The following is a 21190-nucleotide window of genomic DNA, read 5'->3' as shown; positions in this document are numbered from 1 at the left end:
TCAGTCACCAGGACTTTTCTGAAAGCGCCAGAAAAATCCTGGTGACGTGGAGATGTTAGGTGGATAGTAAGGGATGTAGAAAACAGAAAACAAAAGTGACGATTGACAGCAAAATAAAACACACAGTTGGGTAAAGAAACATTTAGCCTTGACCACGTCGTTGAGTGCAAAGTCAGTGCAGAGTCAGATATTGTCAGTAAAGTTAGAAAATAAAGCAAAAATAATAGGCTACACAAAGGCTATAAGGCTATCCATCAGTGCTATTAGCTTCATGCTAACTAGCTGTGTTTATTGGCAAGAATCTGTAGATACGTATCAAAATATAGGGGCAAGGATATGATATAAGTGATTGTTTAGCATCATCGTTAGAAGCTGCAGTGGTCGACTGTATCCTCTCGCCCTCAGTCATCGCTAGGACCTCACTGGATTTCATTGCTCTTTCCGCTGTAGAGAACTGCTGCCATCTAGTGGGTAAACAATACACAACATGCTTTTAAACATCGATACAGTATTACATTTGGCAGTATTCAAGTGTTTTTATATATTTGTAATACACCCCTGATGCTAGCTAGTATTTACAATTTACCGTGAATTGTTAATGAAAAACAACTTGACCATCAAACTTAACACAACGTTAAATTTAGGAGTTGGTGTCGACACAGAGGACACGAAATATTTGGGGAGCGTAATGACAATGATTCATGAGCACAATGCTCCGGGTTTCTCTGCGTTCAGATGGATTTTGAATCCTCCGGGTATAATAAACATTCGAGGAAGTAATATCGTTTGAAATTAGGGCTGTCGAGTATGGCCAAAAATATCATATGTCAGTTGTTTGTTTTGTAATGAATCAGTATTTCCTTTTGACTGTTCTTTTATACTAACCTTATTATACAACACAATTACTGCCGTTGATTTACTTATAATACCCATTTACTATAATTTATGTATTTATGTATATATTTATTGTATTTGAACCAGAAGAAAGTCTATATATTTAAAAAAAACAACCAGGTACATTCAATTCAACAAGTTCTATTCAGAAGTTACAGTTTCAACAGGAACTACACCAGTTAGAAGGTAGAATGTGACCATGTTTGTTGACCACAGTTTGCTGTTTTTCTAATAAGAATGAAATGTAACTGAATAAACATCTCACTGGTGATGAGACCTGAGCTCCATACATCCCTCATATTCACAAGGGTGTCTGTGGAACATGTGGTGATGCACAAACAAGGTTGTGTTGTCACTGCTGTAGCTGCCACTGAGCATCATAAGCAGAGAACCAGTGTGTTTGGTTCACGTCCGGCTGTTTGAAGCTCCGAACCACGGACGTCCTTCGGTTTTCATTGTCATGTGTTTCCATTCTGGCCTCGAAACTTCCCTGTGCAGCTGCTGTGTGTCGAACGTTCCTGCAGTGCACGTCACCGAAGATGTGTTTTATTCACTGTTATGAAGGTGTCTATGAAAAAAATCATTTATATCATGAAAATGGAAACAAGTTTTTTGGTACGAACAGGGATTCCTCTGGGCTAGACCTTGAACCTGCCATTTAAAGCAGTTTTGGGTAATTTTGTGTACCTTAATATTTTTTTACTAAAATAACTTGTGATGACACATCAACTTATGACTCGTATACCGTGACTTGAGGTGTTTTGTGTGGTTTTTATTTTCACTGTAAAAGGGATGGTGTGAACATGCTACATATCGCGCTGGTTGTGGTGGGGGGTGGTGGGCGCGATTACGGTACAAAAACAAAGTTAAAGTTATGTTATTCATATAGCCGTCATATCATATTTCATCATTATTCACAATCTGATTCATTACCTCATAGATATCTATCCTTCATTCATCAATGGGAGTCTGGAAACAAACAGTTCAAAACGTCCAACTGCTGCAAACCGGGACATGACAACTTTTTAGCAAGTGCTCATGGGAAATGTAGTCTCCGGCTAAACACTACCACTTTAGTCCACTGGTGTTGCTCGACTTCAAATCACATAGAGCTGCTTTATGATGTATAAAGCTGTGGTTGTTTTTCTTCGCAATGGAACTCGTTCCTGACTTCGTCAGCGCGTCTTAACCTTCGCTCTTTAACAGCGTCTTCCACATTTTCATCGCGGGTCTTGAATTTTCACAGTTTCATTCGACGTTACTTTCGTTTGAGTCATTCATCGGACGCCGAGAAACGGCGGCGGCCTTTGAAAAAAAAAACACATCCACTTTGGTCCGGCCCTGAACTATCGAAGGGATTGATACGTCTGCCTTTCTTCTCCGCGCAGAAGGAACGAGAGAAGAAGAAAGAAGTGAAGAAGCCAGACCGACACAACACCTTTAAGGTAACCACATAAGTGTGAGCGCCCCCCTCCCCTCCCCTCGCGGCGATGGCGGCGATGGAGGATGACGGCGGAGGTGATGATGTGCCGCCTGTTTAATGACCTCATCTGATCCCCGGCACTCGTCTCCTGCTGTTGCCTCCGACAAACTTGTGGGCTGATGTTGTTTGTTCAGCCTTCCAAACGTAATTTGCGAGTGCTACACTTCAATTTAGCGGAACGAGGCAGGAGGCAGAGCCCGGTGGGGGATGCGTCACCCAGAAATACTTCTTTTTTTTTTCCTTCTTGTCGCCGCTGACTTCGAGAACAACCTGACCAGAACTCATCGCTGCAGTTATGAGCCCAAATTGTTTCCTTTAGAAAGCCTCCGCCTCTTGTCCTCCCTCAAATTACTATTCCCTTCAGCGCGTCTAAATTTAGAGATTCGGCAATTAAAGCCGTCTGGCTGAGGAACAGGTAGAGAAAAACCTGGAGTTCTTCTTCCATAAACACGGCGGGTCGAGTGTGATTAACACCGGGAATCCTCCCGCCGACCTCCGAGAAGTTGACGTCAGAGTCCCGCGGGTTAATTGGGGTACGCGGCGTCGTTTCGAGGAGCTGAAGGTTGTTTGCGCGTCGGTGACACGTCCTCAAACTCTGCTGTTTTTTCCCGCCGGAATATTAACGAACGCCGGCGCTTGTTATGAAGGCGGCGAGTCAACCATCGACCGCGTCTATTGTCTCGGCGAGGGGCGGCCGGGCGGAATTAGAATTGACCTTTCTTTGCTGGTTCATATTCCGACGCTCAATTTTTCTTTTTTTCTTTCAAACAAGTCGTCATGTTTATCAGTTTCCTCACTTTAAAATGTAACACAGTTTATAAAGTAGCTTCCGGAACGAAAAGAAGAGTAGAATGTTGGTACGTATGTCCATTTCACCACACGTGTCTAAACAAGTAATTTCATGTATACCTCCAGATGGTCGGCTAGAATCGAAGTGGATTCATGTTCGTTTATATATCATGACCTATGAAGATACCAGTGTTTAAAGTTATAGTTTACCATAAATTCTAATTTCTACTCACACTCATGACGACTAAGGGTTGGGATTATTTTCAAAGTAATCTGTTCCTTTTTTAGACAACAATGTATGTTCCTTTGAATAAGCGACTGGCGGACAAACCTCCTCCGAAATGACCTTCTTACTGGTCGTCCCTAATGTCCATCTTGGGTTGAAGCCTTGATGAGAAGTTTTTGTAAAGGTCTGGTCGTCTTAATACATTTGTACAAACTGCTCGCTCTGCCGTTCCATTAGCCTGAGGATAATAAGAACTTTCAATTGAACCTTAAACTCATGGTGTCAGAAGTGGTCGTTCAGTTTTTATAGTTAAAACCTGCTCTAGATTAACCCGTTTTTTACAAAGATGGCAAAGTTTTCCCCGCCCGGATAAGTTTGTTAGTATGTTCTCCCCGTGTTGCGTGGGTTTACTCCGGGCACTCCGGTTTCCTCCCACAGTCCGAAAACATACAGAGGTTTATTGAGAACTTTTGGATAAATTGTCCGTAGGTATGAGTGTGTGTGTGAATGGTTGTCCGTCTTTGTGTGTCCTGAGACAGACTGGCGTCCTGTCCAGGGTGTCCCCCGCCTCTCGCCCTATGATACTGGGATAGACTCCAGTCTCCCCGCGAACCCGGTAATGGATAAAGCGGTTGAAAATCAATGAATGAATGAAAAAAAAATCACTTCAATCAAAAAAAGCGACTTCAAAACAAAGATTTCAATCAATAATATAAATACTTTTTTCACTTTCATTAAAAACACCAGATCTGGTGGGTGTTTGATAGAGGAGGACAAACCATAAATAAGATGGATTGAATAAAAAATAATATTGCAGTACGACCTTCTGCTAAATATACATTTTGCGCGGCCTTAGATTCAGACCTTGTGTGATCGAGGTCGAAGCCTCTGCTGTAGACGTGGATGCAATAAAAGTTCATAGATGTAGATGTTGCTTTTCAAAATAATTCTCTGCTACTCTTGGATTTCTATTTTCTGGACTTTGGATACACCAGAAGAACACTGTGTTATGAATACTTTTCAGCTGTTTCATGAAGCCTCATGAAACCTCATGAAACAACCTTGAGTTGCGAACTCGCTAGGTCTGACCAAGAGGTAGCATCTAGATAGGAAATTTTCACGGGACCAACCATAGAACCTTGTAGAACACCATTGTAGTCACCTGGACCTTCATCCAGAAGAGAATCAGAGTAGTCCTCCACATTGTGAGTAGATGGTTGAAGTCTGACTAGCCAGATTAGTGAGGTGTCATCTTGAAGAGCTGGAGGTGGATTTTGGGGAGGTTAGACCTTGTTTCTTTAGTTGATACTAATGAAGCTTCATGAAACAGTGTCATTATCTTCAGAGTCCACTAGATGGCATCTCTCTCTGCGCTATTTTCCTTTGTTTTGAACAACTGTTCTAATGAATCATCATTTTTAAATTGATGGCGCCACCTACTGACCTCTAAACAACATGACACTGTTTCATGAAGCTTCATCAACACATCACTAATTGATAACCCTGGATATACTGGACGTATATTTTTGTTCTAAACCGTGGCCCGCTTTTTCATTCAAGCCCATCATCTCATGAAATAACAGGATGTAGTTTCGACGACAAGATCGACAGAACGAACCAGAACCTGATGATCCGTCTCGTTATATGGAGATCTTGGAAACGGATGATTGACAGATGATTTGAATAGAAACCTTTGGTCTCCGTCGATGTTGATGCGACAAATATTCCTGAGGAATCCAGTGATAAGAAACTGGACGAACAAGTAGAAAAACCCACTCTCCATAAGTTAATTCTACAGACGTCACTCACGGAGTGAACTACGATGGCAGCAGAACTCTGGTGGACAATAGAGCATCTATTGCGTCGAGACATCAATCGTACGCAGAGAAACTCGTCAGATTCCATCGCATTCTTCTGCCGCCGCTGAAAGTGTGTTCACATTGGTGCGGTCAGATCTAATAAGGGCGAGCCAGTGTTCTCTCCGAAGAGCGGAAATGAGTGGAGCAGTTGAGGAAATATTAATATTCAAGCCGAAGAAAGCGCCGACTGTGAAGCGCATTAACACACACACAGAGCCTCGGTGTGTCTGCCGGTGGGAGTGAACCCGGTTGTTTAACAACAGAGGGAGTGAGAGGAATATATACACGAGGATGCTTCGGATCCTTGCGAGCGCTCGCTTCCATGTGGAAAAACGTTTTACTGAGATGGAATAAAGCGTCGAGAGCAGATGGAGGTGAAGCTGCAGAACTGTGTTGCCACGTTCCACTCTCGGTGGGTTGTTGCCCACATTGGTGCTCCCTGTGGAGCGCACACACAAACACACACACACACACACACTGATGAGAGCTAAATTACTTTCTCATCGCTTCCTTCAACAAGAGAAACACTCTCGAATCGACTAACCATGACCCAGAAACGACTTCACAGCGCTCCCCTGTTGAAACAACGCACACACACTCCTGTTTAAACACTCGCCGGAACCTTCGACGTTATTCTTCGGATTAATAACTTCTCTCTTGTGAGTCGATGATTGTCGCGTCACTTTTCTCACTGTTGGTTATTTATTGTATTTCATTTTCTTTATCCTCGATCAGCTGTGAAACACAACACAAGTCAGAGTCTTAGAAGGAATGATAATGACAACAGTAATAACATAATTATGATGATGGTTGTTTTTATTATTATTATTAGGAATAATACTACAAAAACCATAATAGAAAGAGAGCAAACATAAAAGAAAGAAAGAAAAAAAACGATGTACTATAACACAAAAATTAAAGTCCTGTTCAGGCTAAATTACTGAAATATATCATACAAAATAAATATGACACAAATTCACACCAAAAGATGCTATTATTGAATAATAAATGAATAAAAATCATTGAAGGATTGAGAAAATATCTAGTCTATAATCTATATATCTTATAAATAATTTGAGTGTATTCATGTGTGTGTATATATATATATATATATATATATATATATATATATATATATATATATAGTACATATATTTTAAGAATATTCACAGTACAGGATGCTGGAAATAAAAAAGGTGGATCAACAAAGACAATAAAAAGTAAATATTAACATTAAAAAAGCATCACTTAAAAACGAATTAAAAAATATATATTATACAAGATTAATATAAAAATAAATTCACACCAAAAGATGCTATTATTGATTAATAAATGAATAAGAACGAGAAAATATCTAGTAAAAAATCACAAAAACTAATATTATCAAAAAAATATAAATGACTTATTTATATACTGATATAATTTGAGTGTATATATATATCATATATAAAGACATATATTTTAAGGCAATTCACAGTACGTGATGGTGGAAATAAAAAAGGACAATAAAAATGAAATATTAACATTAAAAAAGCATCACTTAAAAACGAATTAAAAAATATATATTATACAAGATTAATATTTAAAACAATTCACACCAAAGGATCTATATCTTCATATTGAATAATAAATCAATAAGAAGGATGACAAAATATCCTTAATATCTAGTAAAAAAAAATCCCTAAAAACAAATAATATTCGAGAGTAAAAAAAAAGGCGGATCAACAAAAGAACAACAAATAAAAAACTTACAAAAAAAAAAGAAGATCCATCACGAAACTATAGAACAAAAATACCCTCGGGTAACAAAAGTAATAGAAAGTTTTAAAATGAGTAAGAAAAAACACACTCAAATAGAGTCAACGATAAAAGAAAAAACCTTGAGAAACAGCTTGAAGGTCCAGCTTAGAAAATATCAAATCCTTTAAGGCGTCTGTGCTACAGTTTTTAAAGTGAATTTATCTAAATTATAAGTTAATTCTTTCATTTTCTGCTGTTTCTTGACCTCATCGTTCCTCGTGTCTCAGCAACAATGGCCGCAAACACAGTGATTGATTGGTTTGGTCTGGATAATGGTAACAGTAGCTTTTTTTCTAAAAAACGCTGTTCTGTGAAAACGACTAGCATGGAGTCCGATCGGTTGTGCCTGAGAGTGGCGGACGCGGCGATGCGGGGATTTGTACCAGAAGGTCTGACTGACGGTAGATCTGCTGCGTGATGAGTGTTACAAAGCTGCGAGAACGCCAGGCGGCTCAGAAGAATCATCTCGCCGAGTAAAGCCGGGGATAGAGCCGGCTCTGGGGCGTGTGCGCTCGGCTTGATGCCGGACGTGATGCTGGTGTGTGTGTGTGTGTGTGTGTGTGCGCAGGATAATGTTATTTATAGTTTTTTTATGGCCACGTTTGTCATGTGTGTTCCTGTTGTTCCTGGGGATCGAGCTCCTGCAGCACAAATCCAGACGATCGATTAGCTTCATGTGGAGATCGATTCTTTGACTGCTGGACCTCAGAGTGCTGTGTGTGCGTGTGTTTATGTGTGTGTGTGTGTGTGTGTGTGTGTGTTAGTCACGCTGCTCCTTTGGCTGCCCTTCACACTCGTCCAGGCAGCGCCAATCAACCACAGATCCGCCTCCGCCGCCGCAACAGATCCTCCGAGAGTCCATCGGTCCAGATGTAGCAGCGCGAGCTAATGATAACACACTCGACCAATCATTATTCCTGAGGAGGCCGAGGCTCACACACACACGCACACACACACAAACGCACACGCACGCGTCCGTCGTCCTCAAAGCCGATTCCCGTAAAAGCCGAACAGCCTCTTTGATAATTTATTCATGGGCTGAAAGAAAAGACAACATGCGCCGTGAGTCTAATGGGACGACAGTGATTTAGTGTTTGTGGAGGGAGATGAAGGAGTGCAGCGAGCGAGGAAGAAGCTGTGGTTGGAACGTGAGATTTCTGTCAAAGATCTGTTGCCTGATCTCGCTTCACCGAGACAGTTTGTTGTCGCACACGTTTGATAGTTAGAATCTATAGAAGTAGATCAGTGCCGTCAATGTATTGAGTTATATTATTTATCTATTTAACATTTCAGTTTTTTATTAGAAATACTGCTGTTTCCTTTGACTTGATTTTTAATTCATTTATTTATATTTTCTTAAAGTTAAAGCTGCTTGTTTTTTTGATTTAGTTAATGAACATGGAGGTCCTCACAAGGATGCATGTGCATGTGTGTGTGTGACAGAGGCCACCAGCTGAGTGACAGGTCATATTAAATCCTGCAGGAGTGCAACACAACCTGTTGGATAACACACATGCACGCAAACGCACACACAATCACAAACACGCATTCGAAAGATACATGCACAGACACACACACACGTAAACAAACACACACACATAACCCTAAAGACACACAACTAAACACACACACAAAAACACACGCAAAGACACAAACATTAACACAAACACACATACACGAAGACACACTAACAAACACAAACAACTACAAATTCAAAAGATACATTCACACACACACACGCATGAACAAACACACACACACATAACCCAAAAGACAAGGCACACAACTAAGCACATACACACACACAAACACACGCAAAGACACAAACATTAACACAAACACACATACACAAAGACACACTAACAAACACACACAACCACAAACCAACATTCTCAAAGACATGCATACGCACACACAGATAGACACAAATAACCATGAGCACAAACACATACACACAGACACACACATGCAAACACATTTAATTATTATTTTTTTAAATACTGCTGTTTCTTTAAACCTGAAAATTTACATAAAAGTTGAATGTGCTTTTTCTTTTTTTTTTCTATAAACAATGTATTGTTTTAACACATATTATTTAAAATTATAATTCCAAAAATAATTAAATACATATTATGAATCTATATATTTCAATTCAAAGCCTTTTAAATTGAAAATAAAAGCGTTAGTATAATGCTGCCACCAGACATAACCAGAAGAGTACAGAGCTACTTGATCAAACTTTCAGCCAATCACGTGACGGCACAGAAGCGTGTCAATCAATCGTGGCGGATTAAAAAAAACAAAGGTAAGATTTTAGATAACAGGACTGATGGTCGTTTTACATTTTTGTGTAAATTTAAAAGTCGGAGCGAGTGGATCTGTGCTCGATTGGTTTAGTCTGGTAACAACTATATATTGAATCCAGAATATATCTCTAATAAATATTGGAATTTTAATATCAATCACTTTGTAAAAATGTCGAAAATATCCAAATTTTCAAGTTAAATTATTCAACGAATTAAAACTTTCAAAAAAGCAACTATTGAATTAAATGAGTCAAAAACATCTTCAACAACAATTACATTAAAACATGTAAATGTTAAATTAATTCAATATTCTGATCTTAAAATTCACCTTTCATGCTTCTTTATACTTCAAATTCATGATGTTTTTATCAAATAAAAACTGCAGTAGTTTTACTCGCCAGTCGTTACAGCTTGAGTTCGAAATAAATCGTCAGCGTTTTCTTAATACATGGACTGCCTGACACCAGGTCCGTAGAGAACTACAGATATTGAGGCGAGGAGACAATCCTGCAGGACTCGGGGTGAGCTACCCAGGGCAGGAGGCACGGGCGGAGAAACACGTTATCAGCTAAAGTCCAAGACTGGATTGAACGCGGTGGAGGATCATGGGAGCTCTGGCTTTATCTGCAGAATGCAGTCGTCCAGAATTTACAGTGGAACAGCAGATGGAGGCTCTGAAACTAACACCTCAATGTTCTTGTTGTTCATCTCCCCAGTGTGTTGTGTTGTGTGTGTTGTGTTGTGTTGTGTGTGTTGTGTTTGTTGTGTTGTGTTTGTGGAGCGACTACAGTTCTGAGTGGTTGATAATGTACACAAGAGTTCAGATGTTTTTCTATTTTATCTTGACGGCTCTGAACATGTGTCTCATAATAATCATCATCCGGATCTGACACGAGCATGAAGAATTCTTCAAAACCTTCCTGGATCCAGATGATGGATATGTTCTAACGAGCCAACGAATGAATCTACATTTGCTTCCAATTTTATTTTTATTCATTTATTTTCTTTCAGTCATTTTGCTAAACAAATACATGTCTGATCTGCCGCTGACACAAAGACACACACTAACACACAATGACACACACAAACAAACACAGACAGGAACACAAACACACATTCACGTGGACGCACCTAGGCACATATACAAACACACAAACTCACACATAGCCTCACACAAACTAACACAAACACACGCAAAGACACGCACATTGACACCAACACACAAACAAACACACACAGACACACAGATACACACACATAACCCTGAACACAAACATACAATCACATAGACACACACACCTAGGCACATATACAAACAGAAACTCACACAAACCTACACATAAACTAACAAAAACACACGCAAAGACACACACATTGACACCAACACACACACACACAAACAAACACACATAACCCTGAAGACAAACACACATTTACGTAGACGCACACACACCTGGGCACATATACAATCACACAAACTCAAACAGACCCACACACAAACTAACACAAACACACATAACCCTGAAGACAAACACACATTCACATAGAGACACTCACACCTAGGCACATACTGTATACAAACACACAAACTCACACAGAGCTTCACACAAAACTAACACAAACACATGCAAAAACACACACATCGACACCAACACACAAACAAACACAGACAGACATACAGATACACACACATAACCCTGAACACAAACACACATTCACATAGACGCACACACATCAAGGCACATATACAAACACACACAAACTCACGCAGACCCACACACAAACTAACACAAACACACACAAAGAGACACTTACACACACACAAGTTAAATAATATGCTACATAGGAAGAATGTTTCAGTTTATATAAAAGGACGTTAAAGTCCATCTTATTATTATATTATCTATTATGTGTTACAATTGTACGAACCGCCTAAAAGAAGATCAGGGACATTAATAGAAGCGTCTGGAACAAAATAACTTCTTCTACCTGTTTCACCTCCTCATGACTACAATATTATACATCTTTTCTGGGTTTATTAACATTTGTTTCCCCATATGTGCAGTTTTTCATTCTGTAATAAAGGTTTTAATGGGAAAAAAGAATGTTTTTACATTAAAACTTGATAACATTAAGACCTCAGACATGAATAATCAAACTCAGATGGATCTGCTCGATGGTCAGGGCAGTGTTTATGTTAATCAATATCAATTGTGATGAATTACACGATAATAATTCAAAACATGACGATCTTACAAAGATTGTCTATGAACAGTATTTACTTGTTGTGCATCAGCTGTTTCTCTGACGTCCACTTGTGTTTTCTGCTCAAACTCCGTCGCTTATTTTTAATCTGAAGTCAAGTCAGGTTGAGTGTGTGAGCGGGGAGGCGTGTGTGTGTGTTTGTGTGTGTGTGTGTGTGTGTGTGTGTACAAGTGAGTCGTCGCACAAGATAAAGTGTTCTTTTATTAGCCTAACAAGATCCTCTTTTTTCTGAAAGCTTTTCTGTTTAGTGGCAAATGACTCTGTTTAAATAGGTTGTTGTTTGTGTGTGTGTGTGTGTGTGTGTGAGAGTGTGTGTGGGTTGTTGTGTCGCCAATTGATTATATTCCCTCCTAGAGAGGAGACGGCACGCATCAACCATCAGACCGCGGCGTGACCTTCCTCAAACACTGTGTGTCCTGTTTGGTTTTCATCTAAATTCATATGTTTCTACAGTGTGTGCGTCCACGTGTGGGTCCGTGTGTGGGTCTGTGTGTGTGTTTGTGTGTGTGAGTTCAAATCAATGTGCTCTCCGTGTAACAAGCTTGAAGATGTGCTGCAGTCGGCAGCTTCACATTACTGTGTGACTGCAGTGTGTGTGTGTGTGTGTGTGTGTGTGTGTGTGTGTGTGTGTGTGTGTGTGTGTGTGTGTGTGTGGGATGTGGCGGTCGGCACCGGTGACCGGACCGCTCATGTTCTGGTGCCGGTCTGAGAGGTTTTGAGACTCAAAGTTTGGACTTGTTTTCCTTCACTCAGGGTGCAGGTCATGGCTCAGCAATCTTTGGAGAGAGGCCGTGCATCATCTTAGTGGAGGTCCTCACGATGACACACGTGCATGTGTGTGTGTGACAGAGGCCACCAGCTGAGTGACAGATCATATTAAATCCTGCAGGAGTGCAACACAACTGAAATGTTGGATAACACACACACGCACGTGCATGCACAATCACACTCAAAAGATACAAGACACACAGACACACACACAAACAAACATATAACCCTAAACACAAGACACACACCTAAGCACATAAACACATACAAACAAAAGCACACGCAAAGACACACACGTTATCACAAACACACATGCACGAAGACACACAAATAGACACACACAAACACACATTCACAAGTACACATAAACATACACAGACAGACACACTGATAAACACACATAATCCTGCACACAAAGACACATTCACGTACACACACACACCTAGGCACATATAAAAACACACAAACACACGCAAAGACAAACACATTTACACCAACACACATAGACACAGTTACACACACACCTACACACTCACACACACACATTCACAGAAATACACGAAGACACACTGAAAGACACACAACACAACCACACACTCACATAGACACACATACAAACACAGACAGACACACACATACACACACACAATCCTGAACACAAACACACATTCTTGTAGACACACACAAACTCACCTACACACATACACCTAGGCACATATACTAATGCACAAACTCACATAGACCCACACACAAACTAAAACACACACACAGAAAGACACACACATGAACTCACGCACACACAGTTCAACTTTATGATTGTGTGTTTTCCTTCATATCTCGACAGTTTTTAGTTCTTCATGATTTTTTTGCGGTATTTTCTCTTTCTCTTTCATCCCTCCATCCTTCCTCCATCCCTGCTCACTTCACCCTCCTCTCCTGTCATCCATCTCTCTCTGTTTCATTCACGCTGCACCTCCTCCTTCCACCACCATCTTCCCTCTCCATCTCTCCTCATAAATGCCTGCTCCTCGTCCTCCCTCTTCGTCTCTCCTCTCTCGTCCTCTCTCCTCCTCTCTCCTCCTCCTCTCTCCTCCTCCTCCTCCTCCTCCTCCTCCTCCTCCTCTCTCCTCCTCGTCCTCCTCCTTCTCCTCCTCTCTCCTCCTCGTCCTGCTCTCTCCTCCTCCTCTCTCCTCCTCCTCCTCCTCCTCCTCCTCCTCTCTCCTCCTCGTCCTCCTCCTCCTCCTCCTCCTCTCTCCTCCTCCTCCTCCTCCTCCTCTCTCCTCCTCGTCCTGCTCTCTCCTCCTCCTCATTGAACTTCTTCTTCTCCACGACTGCAGATGTCCGTCACGATGTGTTGTCATCTCAGCTCCTCCCGCAGATGCATTATTCTCTTTCATGTTGCTAATAAGGCAGCTGCCTCCTCCTCCTCCTCCTCCTCCTCCTCCTCCGCTGTCGTACTGTCTTGACAACACAGCAACAATGACCAAGATCTCATTGTTGTGTACTTGTTGTTTTCCACAGGAAAAAACCTTCAATACCTTCGCGCCGGACCTTGTTGCTTGAACAGCATTGATTCCAATTTTTCACTTTCTCCATCATTGATCAAATGAAAGTGTATCAAGTACATTAACAAAACCAGCAACATTATTAACAGACGATAAATCACCGTAACAATGACATATAATTGCATAACATTACTTTCCATCCAGCACAAGAGTCTTCACTGACTTGCTACCATAGATACTAGTCAAGAGCTGTTCAAATAAGTTTTTACGTTAGAGCTGCAGGATGTATCGCAAAAATTCCGATATCGCGATATTGGCACGTGTGATAAGCATATGGTACACATTTGGGATAATTTATATTTTTTTAATGTATAAATCAAGAATTTTTTAAACGTGCACTTCAACCAAATAGTGTCACGTTCTGTAAAGTTGTCGATTTGTACTTCTATGTCTCGTTGTCGTCTAGTCTCCGTCCGTCTGTGAACTGTAAACGCAGCTTGCTAGGCTCGGTTGCTAAGGCGACGCGTCGGATTTAAAGCTGCTCAGTATATACACGGAAGTAATACTTACTTATGATCTACTCAAACACTAGTGATCCAGTCACTCATCTCTTTAAACCCACTTTTCTAAAGCAACATATTGTAAGTACTTTATTCTCATCTCAGTTGTTTTCTTATAAGATCGTGAACTTCCAAACAAGTGTAAACCTGTTCGTCTTCGCCATATGCTAACGAGCTAAGTTGTTAGCGTCAGGTCATTTATAATGTGTGTGAACAAGAATGTGGATTTATTATTGATTTGGTTATATCGCGACGCGCCGGCGGCTCCTCTCTGATGTCGCTCGGTTTCGCAGGAAAGCGATGAAAGTCCTGCGCGTTATAAGTGATATTTTTCTCCGATCATGTCGACACCGAAGCACAGAAATAAACAAAAGGTAAAAACTCGTTTTCCTCATCGAAACCCCCGGACCTCCACTACAGTACTCGCTCCTACGGCTACATTTTTAGGTGAAAGAAATATATAATCGCATTAACATCGATATCGCAATTCAAGACACCAATATTGAATATCGCACTTATTTCCAATTCCGTGCAGCCCTAGTTAACATTCACTTCCTGCACCAAAGATCACCTTGAATATGTGCAGGAATCATAAATATCTAGTTTGACCTTCTCGTGGTCTCGTCATCGTCGTCATCATCGTCTGAATCTGACACGACCCTCAGATTCTCCGGGAGCTGCTTCTTTATTTCCCCCGAAGGTGGAAGTGAGGCAGAGATTTCAAACGTTCGTACCATTAGAACAAAGGTTTAAGTGGGAGATTGATGGCGCCGTTATTTCCCCCGAGACGGAGCCCGTCCATGTCAAGTTTCCCTTTCGTTCCTTTTTCTCTTCAGAGGAGCATAAACACTCCAGACTCTGGAATAACATATTCATGGGACTTTTTTTTTTTTTTCTAAAGAGAGGAGGTGGAGAAGGAGTGGGTTTTACATCACACGGGTCATCAGAGCGACTCAACCGTCAGTGCCGCTGTTAATCGAAAACGTTCTCCACGTTTATCATCGAACTGTGGCCCCGGAGCCTCAGACTTCAACGCAACCACGGAACGCATCGCAACACCTGCCTTACTGACGGTGCCAACAAAAGAGGGAACTCCCATGATGCCTTGCCACACACTGCTCGGCTGATTGGTCGCTACAGTCGCTACACATATGTTGCAGTGTCAAAAGTGAGCTGTGATGGGTTAGCTGGGCGGCAAAGCATGACGGGAGCTGTTCAGGTCACCTCGACGGAGAGGGTTCATGAGAGATCTGTCGCCTCAAATGTTGAATTTACACGTTCGATTTATTCAAAATAGGGGAATATTTAACAGTTTTCTTCTTCGCAGATTAGTTTATCGCTAGCTTTTTCAGAACGTAACCCACCGTACGTCCCTTTAGCCTGATTCTTCATGTTATTTTTTCTTTCTTCTTATTGTGTGAACGCCATTCTGTCTTTGTACCTTAAATTAAACATTGCTCTGTGTCCAAATTTTTTCCCCTTTGTCCTCATTTGTCCGAAAAAACTTTGTATGCCGACGACTCGCTCATTATTTGTGCTACAATATTGTGTGAATATGCTCATTTTCCTCGTCTCATTCTAGCGAAGGTTTTAAACTAAATTAGACTAAATTGATAAAATAAATATTAAACTAACTTAATCAAATATTAAGCAAGTTATAGACTTTTAAAATGTACCCATGCGGCTAAAGGCGCAATAAAATATTTATATCCGAGTGACATGACTTTTCATTTTTTATTTAAAAATATTTTTTGCTGATTTTGATATTTAAAAATAGCCCAACTGGTTACTTTTAGTTCTTTTTTTATATATATATATATATATTTGCTTGTCTATAACACGTCTATCGAACTAAAATCTTCCAGAAGGTTTTTTCAAAAGTAGTTTCTGATGTTCATGTTGTTCATGTTCATGATGTACTGACTTGTAAAGATGCTGGTTCTTAAGATAAGGAGATTATGGATCAATTATTCTGAGACGTCCAATAACAGTTAAACTTATAAATAATTTGATTGGATTTTACTTGTATTGACATAAAAAACCCAAAATGAACCTATTCTAGTTTGACCATTTTTATCACTATATCAAGTCGTATTTTGTCTTTCCTTCTGTTTATCTGATTTATTGTCCCTTCATTTCACTCATGTCTTTAATCATCCATTAACTTTACTCTTACGCTATCTTCTCTCCACGTGTCTGACACTTCCTTCCTAACTTCATCCACAAACTTCTGCACACGACCCTCTGAAGGACTTCTGAACTCGTCCTCTCTGGTCAATGACGAACTCGGTATCTTATCCGACTCTGAGAGCCTCACTCTCTAAAGAAGAAATAAAAAAAAAACACTGAATCCCCCTCGACTGACTTGTGTTCCATCAGCCGCTCCATGTCTCTGCCGGCTGCTGGAGCTTCTCTCTCGGGGACACTTCAGACACCCACACAAGAAAAGCTATTTCAAACCGATTGTATTCTTAATTCTGCTTCTCTCCGCCGTGACCTGGAGTTCCTGACAAAGGGACGAGGCGGAGAACAAAACGAAGAGAGAAATAAAGAGCTTTTTCCTCCTGGGCCGATGGAGTTCACCGGAGCGTCGCGCCACATGTCACTCAAGACGCACTCGGATCTTCAACAGGAAGAAAAGGTTTTTTTCTTAAGAGGATAAATATACATTTGACGACTTCTCCTTTGAGTTCGTCAGAAGCTTCACGGCTGTCACAGTCTATCAAACCGTCTATTGGGTCGGTTTCATTTCATGAGCTCTCAAAAAATCAAAAAAGTCTCTTTAAATATCAATATTTTGGGTCATTTTTAATAAGAACGATTTATTCTTAAAGGTTCCACATTGAATTATTACTGAAAAGATTGATTTTAAATTCTAATTTTTAAACTAAACTTCTGAGCTTTCATAATAAAGAAACTATTTTCTTATATAAAAAACATAATTTATGTCCGTCCTGAAGTTTTAAATACCATCCAGTAACGCTTCAATGTTCTATAACAAAGACACTGTTTCTTTAAGTCACTTTATGGTATTGCTAAAACCATTACAGGATACAAGATCTTAAGCAGGCAAGTTCCCACAAAATTTGATTTATTTTCTTAGTAAGATGGTTGTTAACCTGAACAACATGTAACACATTATAGATACTGTTAAATTTAAGTTATTTTAAGGTTTTAGATGAAGGAAAGGATTTTAAACGGAATGCTATACATAATGCTGTACTAGCTAGCTTAGCTGGTGGCTATCAGGGCTAGCTACAGTCATTCTTAGCTGAAATGTACCAAACACCACTTTGTATCTCACACGTTTGGTAGAATTCAACTCAAAGATGTGTGTGTGTTTTCAAGTGCCATTGTGTGTTGAAAAACAGATACATTGTTTTGTGATTCATGAATTTAAGAGCCTGTTCATGTTGTTGTTGAGGCTGGAGATGATATTTGTCGGAATATTTGTCTACAATTGTTTGTAGGGATTCTAGTATTTTCAGATTTTATCTTTCACAGACAGACTAAAGTAACAATCTTTGTCTATTGTGTCTCATTTCCATAGCAAAAATGATCACAATTCTGTTACGCTAATTGCAAATATTGTTGTTCTTCGTCTTCGGATTTTACTCTTTTTCTCAAAACTAGTCATAACACACTTTGGTTACTACTGCATTAACACATGATTTAATTTCCTACAAATCGTTGGTATTGAGTTTTATACTTGTGCTGTGTCTCAAATTGCGCACTTCTCTTAAGTGCACTTCTTTGAGTACACTGTGCACTTACTTACGCGGTGCTCAATTTTCAACAGTGTAGTACTGTCTCAAATCAAACTCTGCTGCTACACACTTACAGGAAATGACTCGACAGCTTCTTCTTCTACTACTTTTTAACACTGATTGTAACCAGTCGTTGAAACACTATCACTGATACTTGACAACACTTTTCACCAATTGAAACAAGTTATTAAGTTGTGTTTCATTGTGTTATTACTGTTGTTGTGTTGTTTTGTGGTAAAAATGAGTGTTTTCTCGAGACATTTACGTCAGTATCTGCTCCGAAGACGTGTCGTCAGTGACGTAGCTTCAGTTTAGCTTCATCTACGTCACTAAGATGGAGGACGTTAAGGGTGGAAAGTGTCCATCGATCCACACTCAATTTAATGGCCATTCAAGTGCGCCAATTGAGTGCTCATTGCACACTATATTTCCACAAATTTTTGCTCATCAGGACGCACTTGTGCACTCAAAATATTAAGTGTTAGTGCAGAAGTGCGGAATCTTGGACACAGGCTTGGTGTGACGTCTTAAAAATGGCGGCTGGGTTCAAGCGAGGTCAAACGGGTCCAACAAAAGCATGTCAACGGACGACAGAACGCAGGATTAAACATGACCATCAGTTTTTCGAGTCATGAATCGTATCCTGCCCCGTATCTCTGAACAGGAGAATCCGGGGAACGTGTCATCCCGACTCGGCTGCCGCGAGAGAGAAAATGAAATTGAAATCCAGAGCTCCCCCCCCGCTGTCGCTTCTGATGGGTTTTGACAGTCGCGCTGCTAAAATCCATCAGGCGCCCCGAGACTGACGTGTCGGGTTTTCTCGCCCCCCAAACTGGTTATTAAGGAGCGGACGTCCTGTGTAATTAGTTATCCCGGGCGACGGTGACTGATGCGTGGCGAAGACAGTTTGGCGTGTGATTGGCTGTCGGGGTCACTCGTGTTAGCGGCGGCGAGGGAGGCGAACGATCGATAACATCCGAGCAGGTGAAGAGAGAGTTCCAAGCGTCACTCACGCTCTAGATGAGAGATTTTAACGCAATTTATCTTTTTCTTTGTTGTTTTTTTTCTCCACGCCAAATAGATTTAATAATTCATGCGACAGCCTCAGAAACAAACACGAGGGAGCGGAATAATCAGGATGAAGCTGAAGCTGCAGGAGACGCTGCTACTGTACATCAATATTCATGACCCGTGTGGAACCGGACCTCGGATCCCTCGGGTTCCTCAGCCATCCTAATTATATCAAAGCTTGTGATGATGGATTTTTTTTTTTTTTCGAAAGAGCTTGATGCGATTATGAACGGCAGATCGTCGGCGCTCACGCGTCAGGGTTTGAGGTCAACATACACAATTCTACTCGATCATCTGTTTTTGTCACGTTTTATAAACCCGCTCAACATTTCTGACCAACAGGGGGCGCACGTCTGCGTTTGTCCTGCAACATACAACCCAACAGAAAGTCTGATTCAAACGTACATTTTCGTAAAGAGTTGAATTTCAAAGTTGGACATGAGTCGCTCAGGCTTTTCACCGGGTTTAACTTAACAGCCGAAATATACACGACAGCACCTGACAATACACGGTCATGTATGGGACATGTGAGCGGTGTGTGCATTATGTAAAATATTACTGTTAATTTTATTCTTATTCTTAATAATTCATGTTAATAATTCTTCAGCTAATTCCCATTTGACCGATATGTAAATGTAAACTCTTGCTCCTGGATGTTTCGTAATCCATCTTTGAAGTCGTTTACTCTTCTCTGGAGTATTTTACTTTCTATGGCAGGAAGTCAGAGATAAAGGTACTATTATTTCGTGAAATGTCTTACGCTTCAGCCAAAAACCAATGAACCGATTCAAATATAGCCTTCGCTCCTCCTGGGCCAGTAAGGTGCTCGACTAGGAGGAGGACCCTGGGCGAACCCAGAACATGACCCGAAAACATCTTGGTATTAGTCCAGCACAGCTGGTGGATGTTTCTGGAAACCGTGATGGATGGATGAATGGAGAGACTGTTTGATGGAAGGATGGTTGAATGTACGGATATTTGGATGGACTTATGAATGGATGGATGGATGGATGGACATATGAATTATAAAAGAATGGATGAGATAATAAAAAGGTAGATGGATGAATTACTCGATGAGGATGGATGGAAATATGGGTGAGTAAATGGATGATGGATTGATGAATAACTGTGAAAGGATGGATGTGTGGATGGACCCATAGGTGATTGAACGGATGATGGATGGATCGACACGAGTTGGTAAATGGATGATGATGGATGGATAGATGGATTGACCCATGTATGGGCATGACTATAGATGAGTGGATGAATGATGGAAGGATGACAGAACAAAAAGATGGATGGATAAATGGATTAATAACCCAATGAAGACAGATGGATGAATGGATGGATGGATGAATAGACATGTGGATGAGAAGATGGTTTGGAGGGATGGATGGATGAATAACCATAAGAGAATGGCAGACATAATGAAAGATGGATGGATGAATGAATGGAAATATCGAAGAGCAGATGGATGAATAACTCAATGAGGGTGGATGGACATATGGATGGTGAATGGATAATGAATGGATGAATAACTGTGAAAGGATGGATGTGTGGATGGACATGATGAAGGATGGATCGACACGAGTTGGTAAATGGATGACGATGGATGGATAGATTGATTGATCCATGTATGGGCATGAATAAAGATGAATATAGATGAGTGGATGAATGATGGAAGGATGTCAGAACAAAAATATGGATGGATAAATTAATCGATGAATAACACAATGAAGACAGATGGATGGATGGATGGATGGATGAATAGACATGTGGATGAGCAGATGGTTGGAGGGGTGGATGGATACATGGTTGAGTGAATGGATGATGGATGGATGAATAACTATAAGGGAATGGATGACATAATGAAAAGTTGGATGGATGAATGAATGGA

General features: G+C 40.5%; 1 protein-coding gene across 2 annotated transcripts in view; it reads left to right on the top strand.

The window, feature by feature from the left end:
- smap1 (small ArfGAP 1) overlaps nucleotides 1-21190 on the top strand; it is a 77039-nt gene that overhangs the window by 31096 nt on the left and 24753 nt on the right. The window contains exon 6 of one of the 2 annotated variants that reach the window (XM_087802517.1): nucleotides 2283-2339. The exons of the other annotated variant lie outside the window; for it this stretch is intronic. Within the exon in view, the coding sequence (XP_087658643.1) occupies nucleotides 2283-2339 (57 nt within the window). The remainder of the gene's footprint in view (nucleotides 1-2282; nucleotides 2340-21190) is intronic. 2 annotated transcript variants of the gene reach the window in all.

This window comes from Callionymus lyra, chromosome 11 (genome assembly GCF_982586985.1).
Source record: "Callionymus lyra chromosome 11, fCalLyr1.hap1.1, whole genome shotgun sequence".
NCBI classification, from domain to species: Eukaryota; Metazoa; Chordata; class Actinopteri; order Syngnathiformes; family Callionymidae; genus Callionymus; species Callionymus lyra.
Note: the sequence above shows the minus strand (reverse complement) of the source record. Positions and strands in the feature narration are given on the sequence as shown.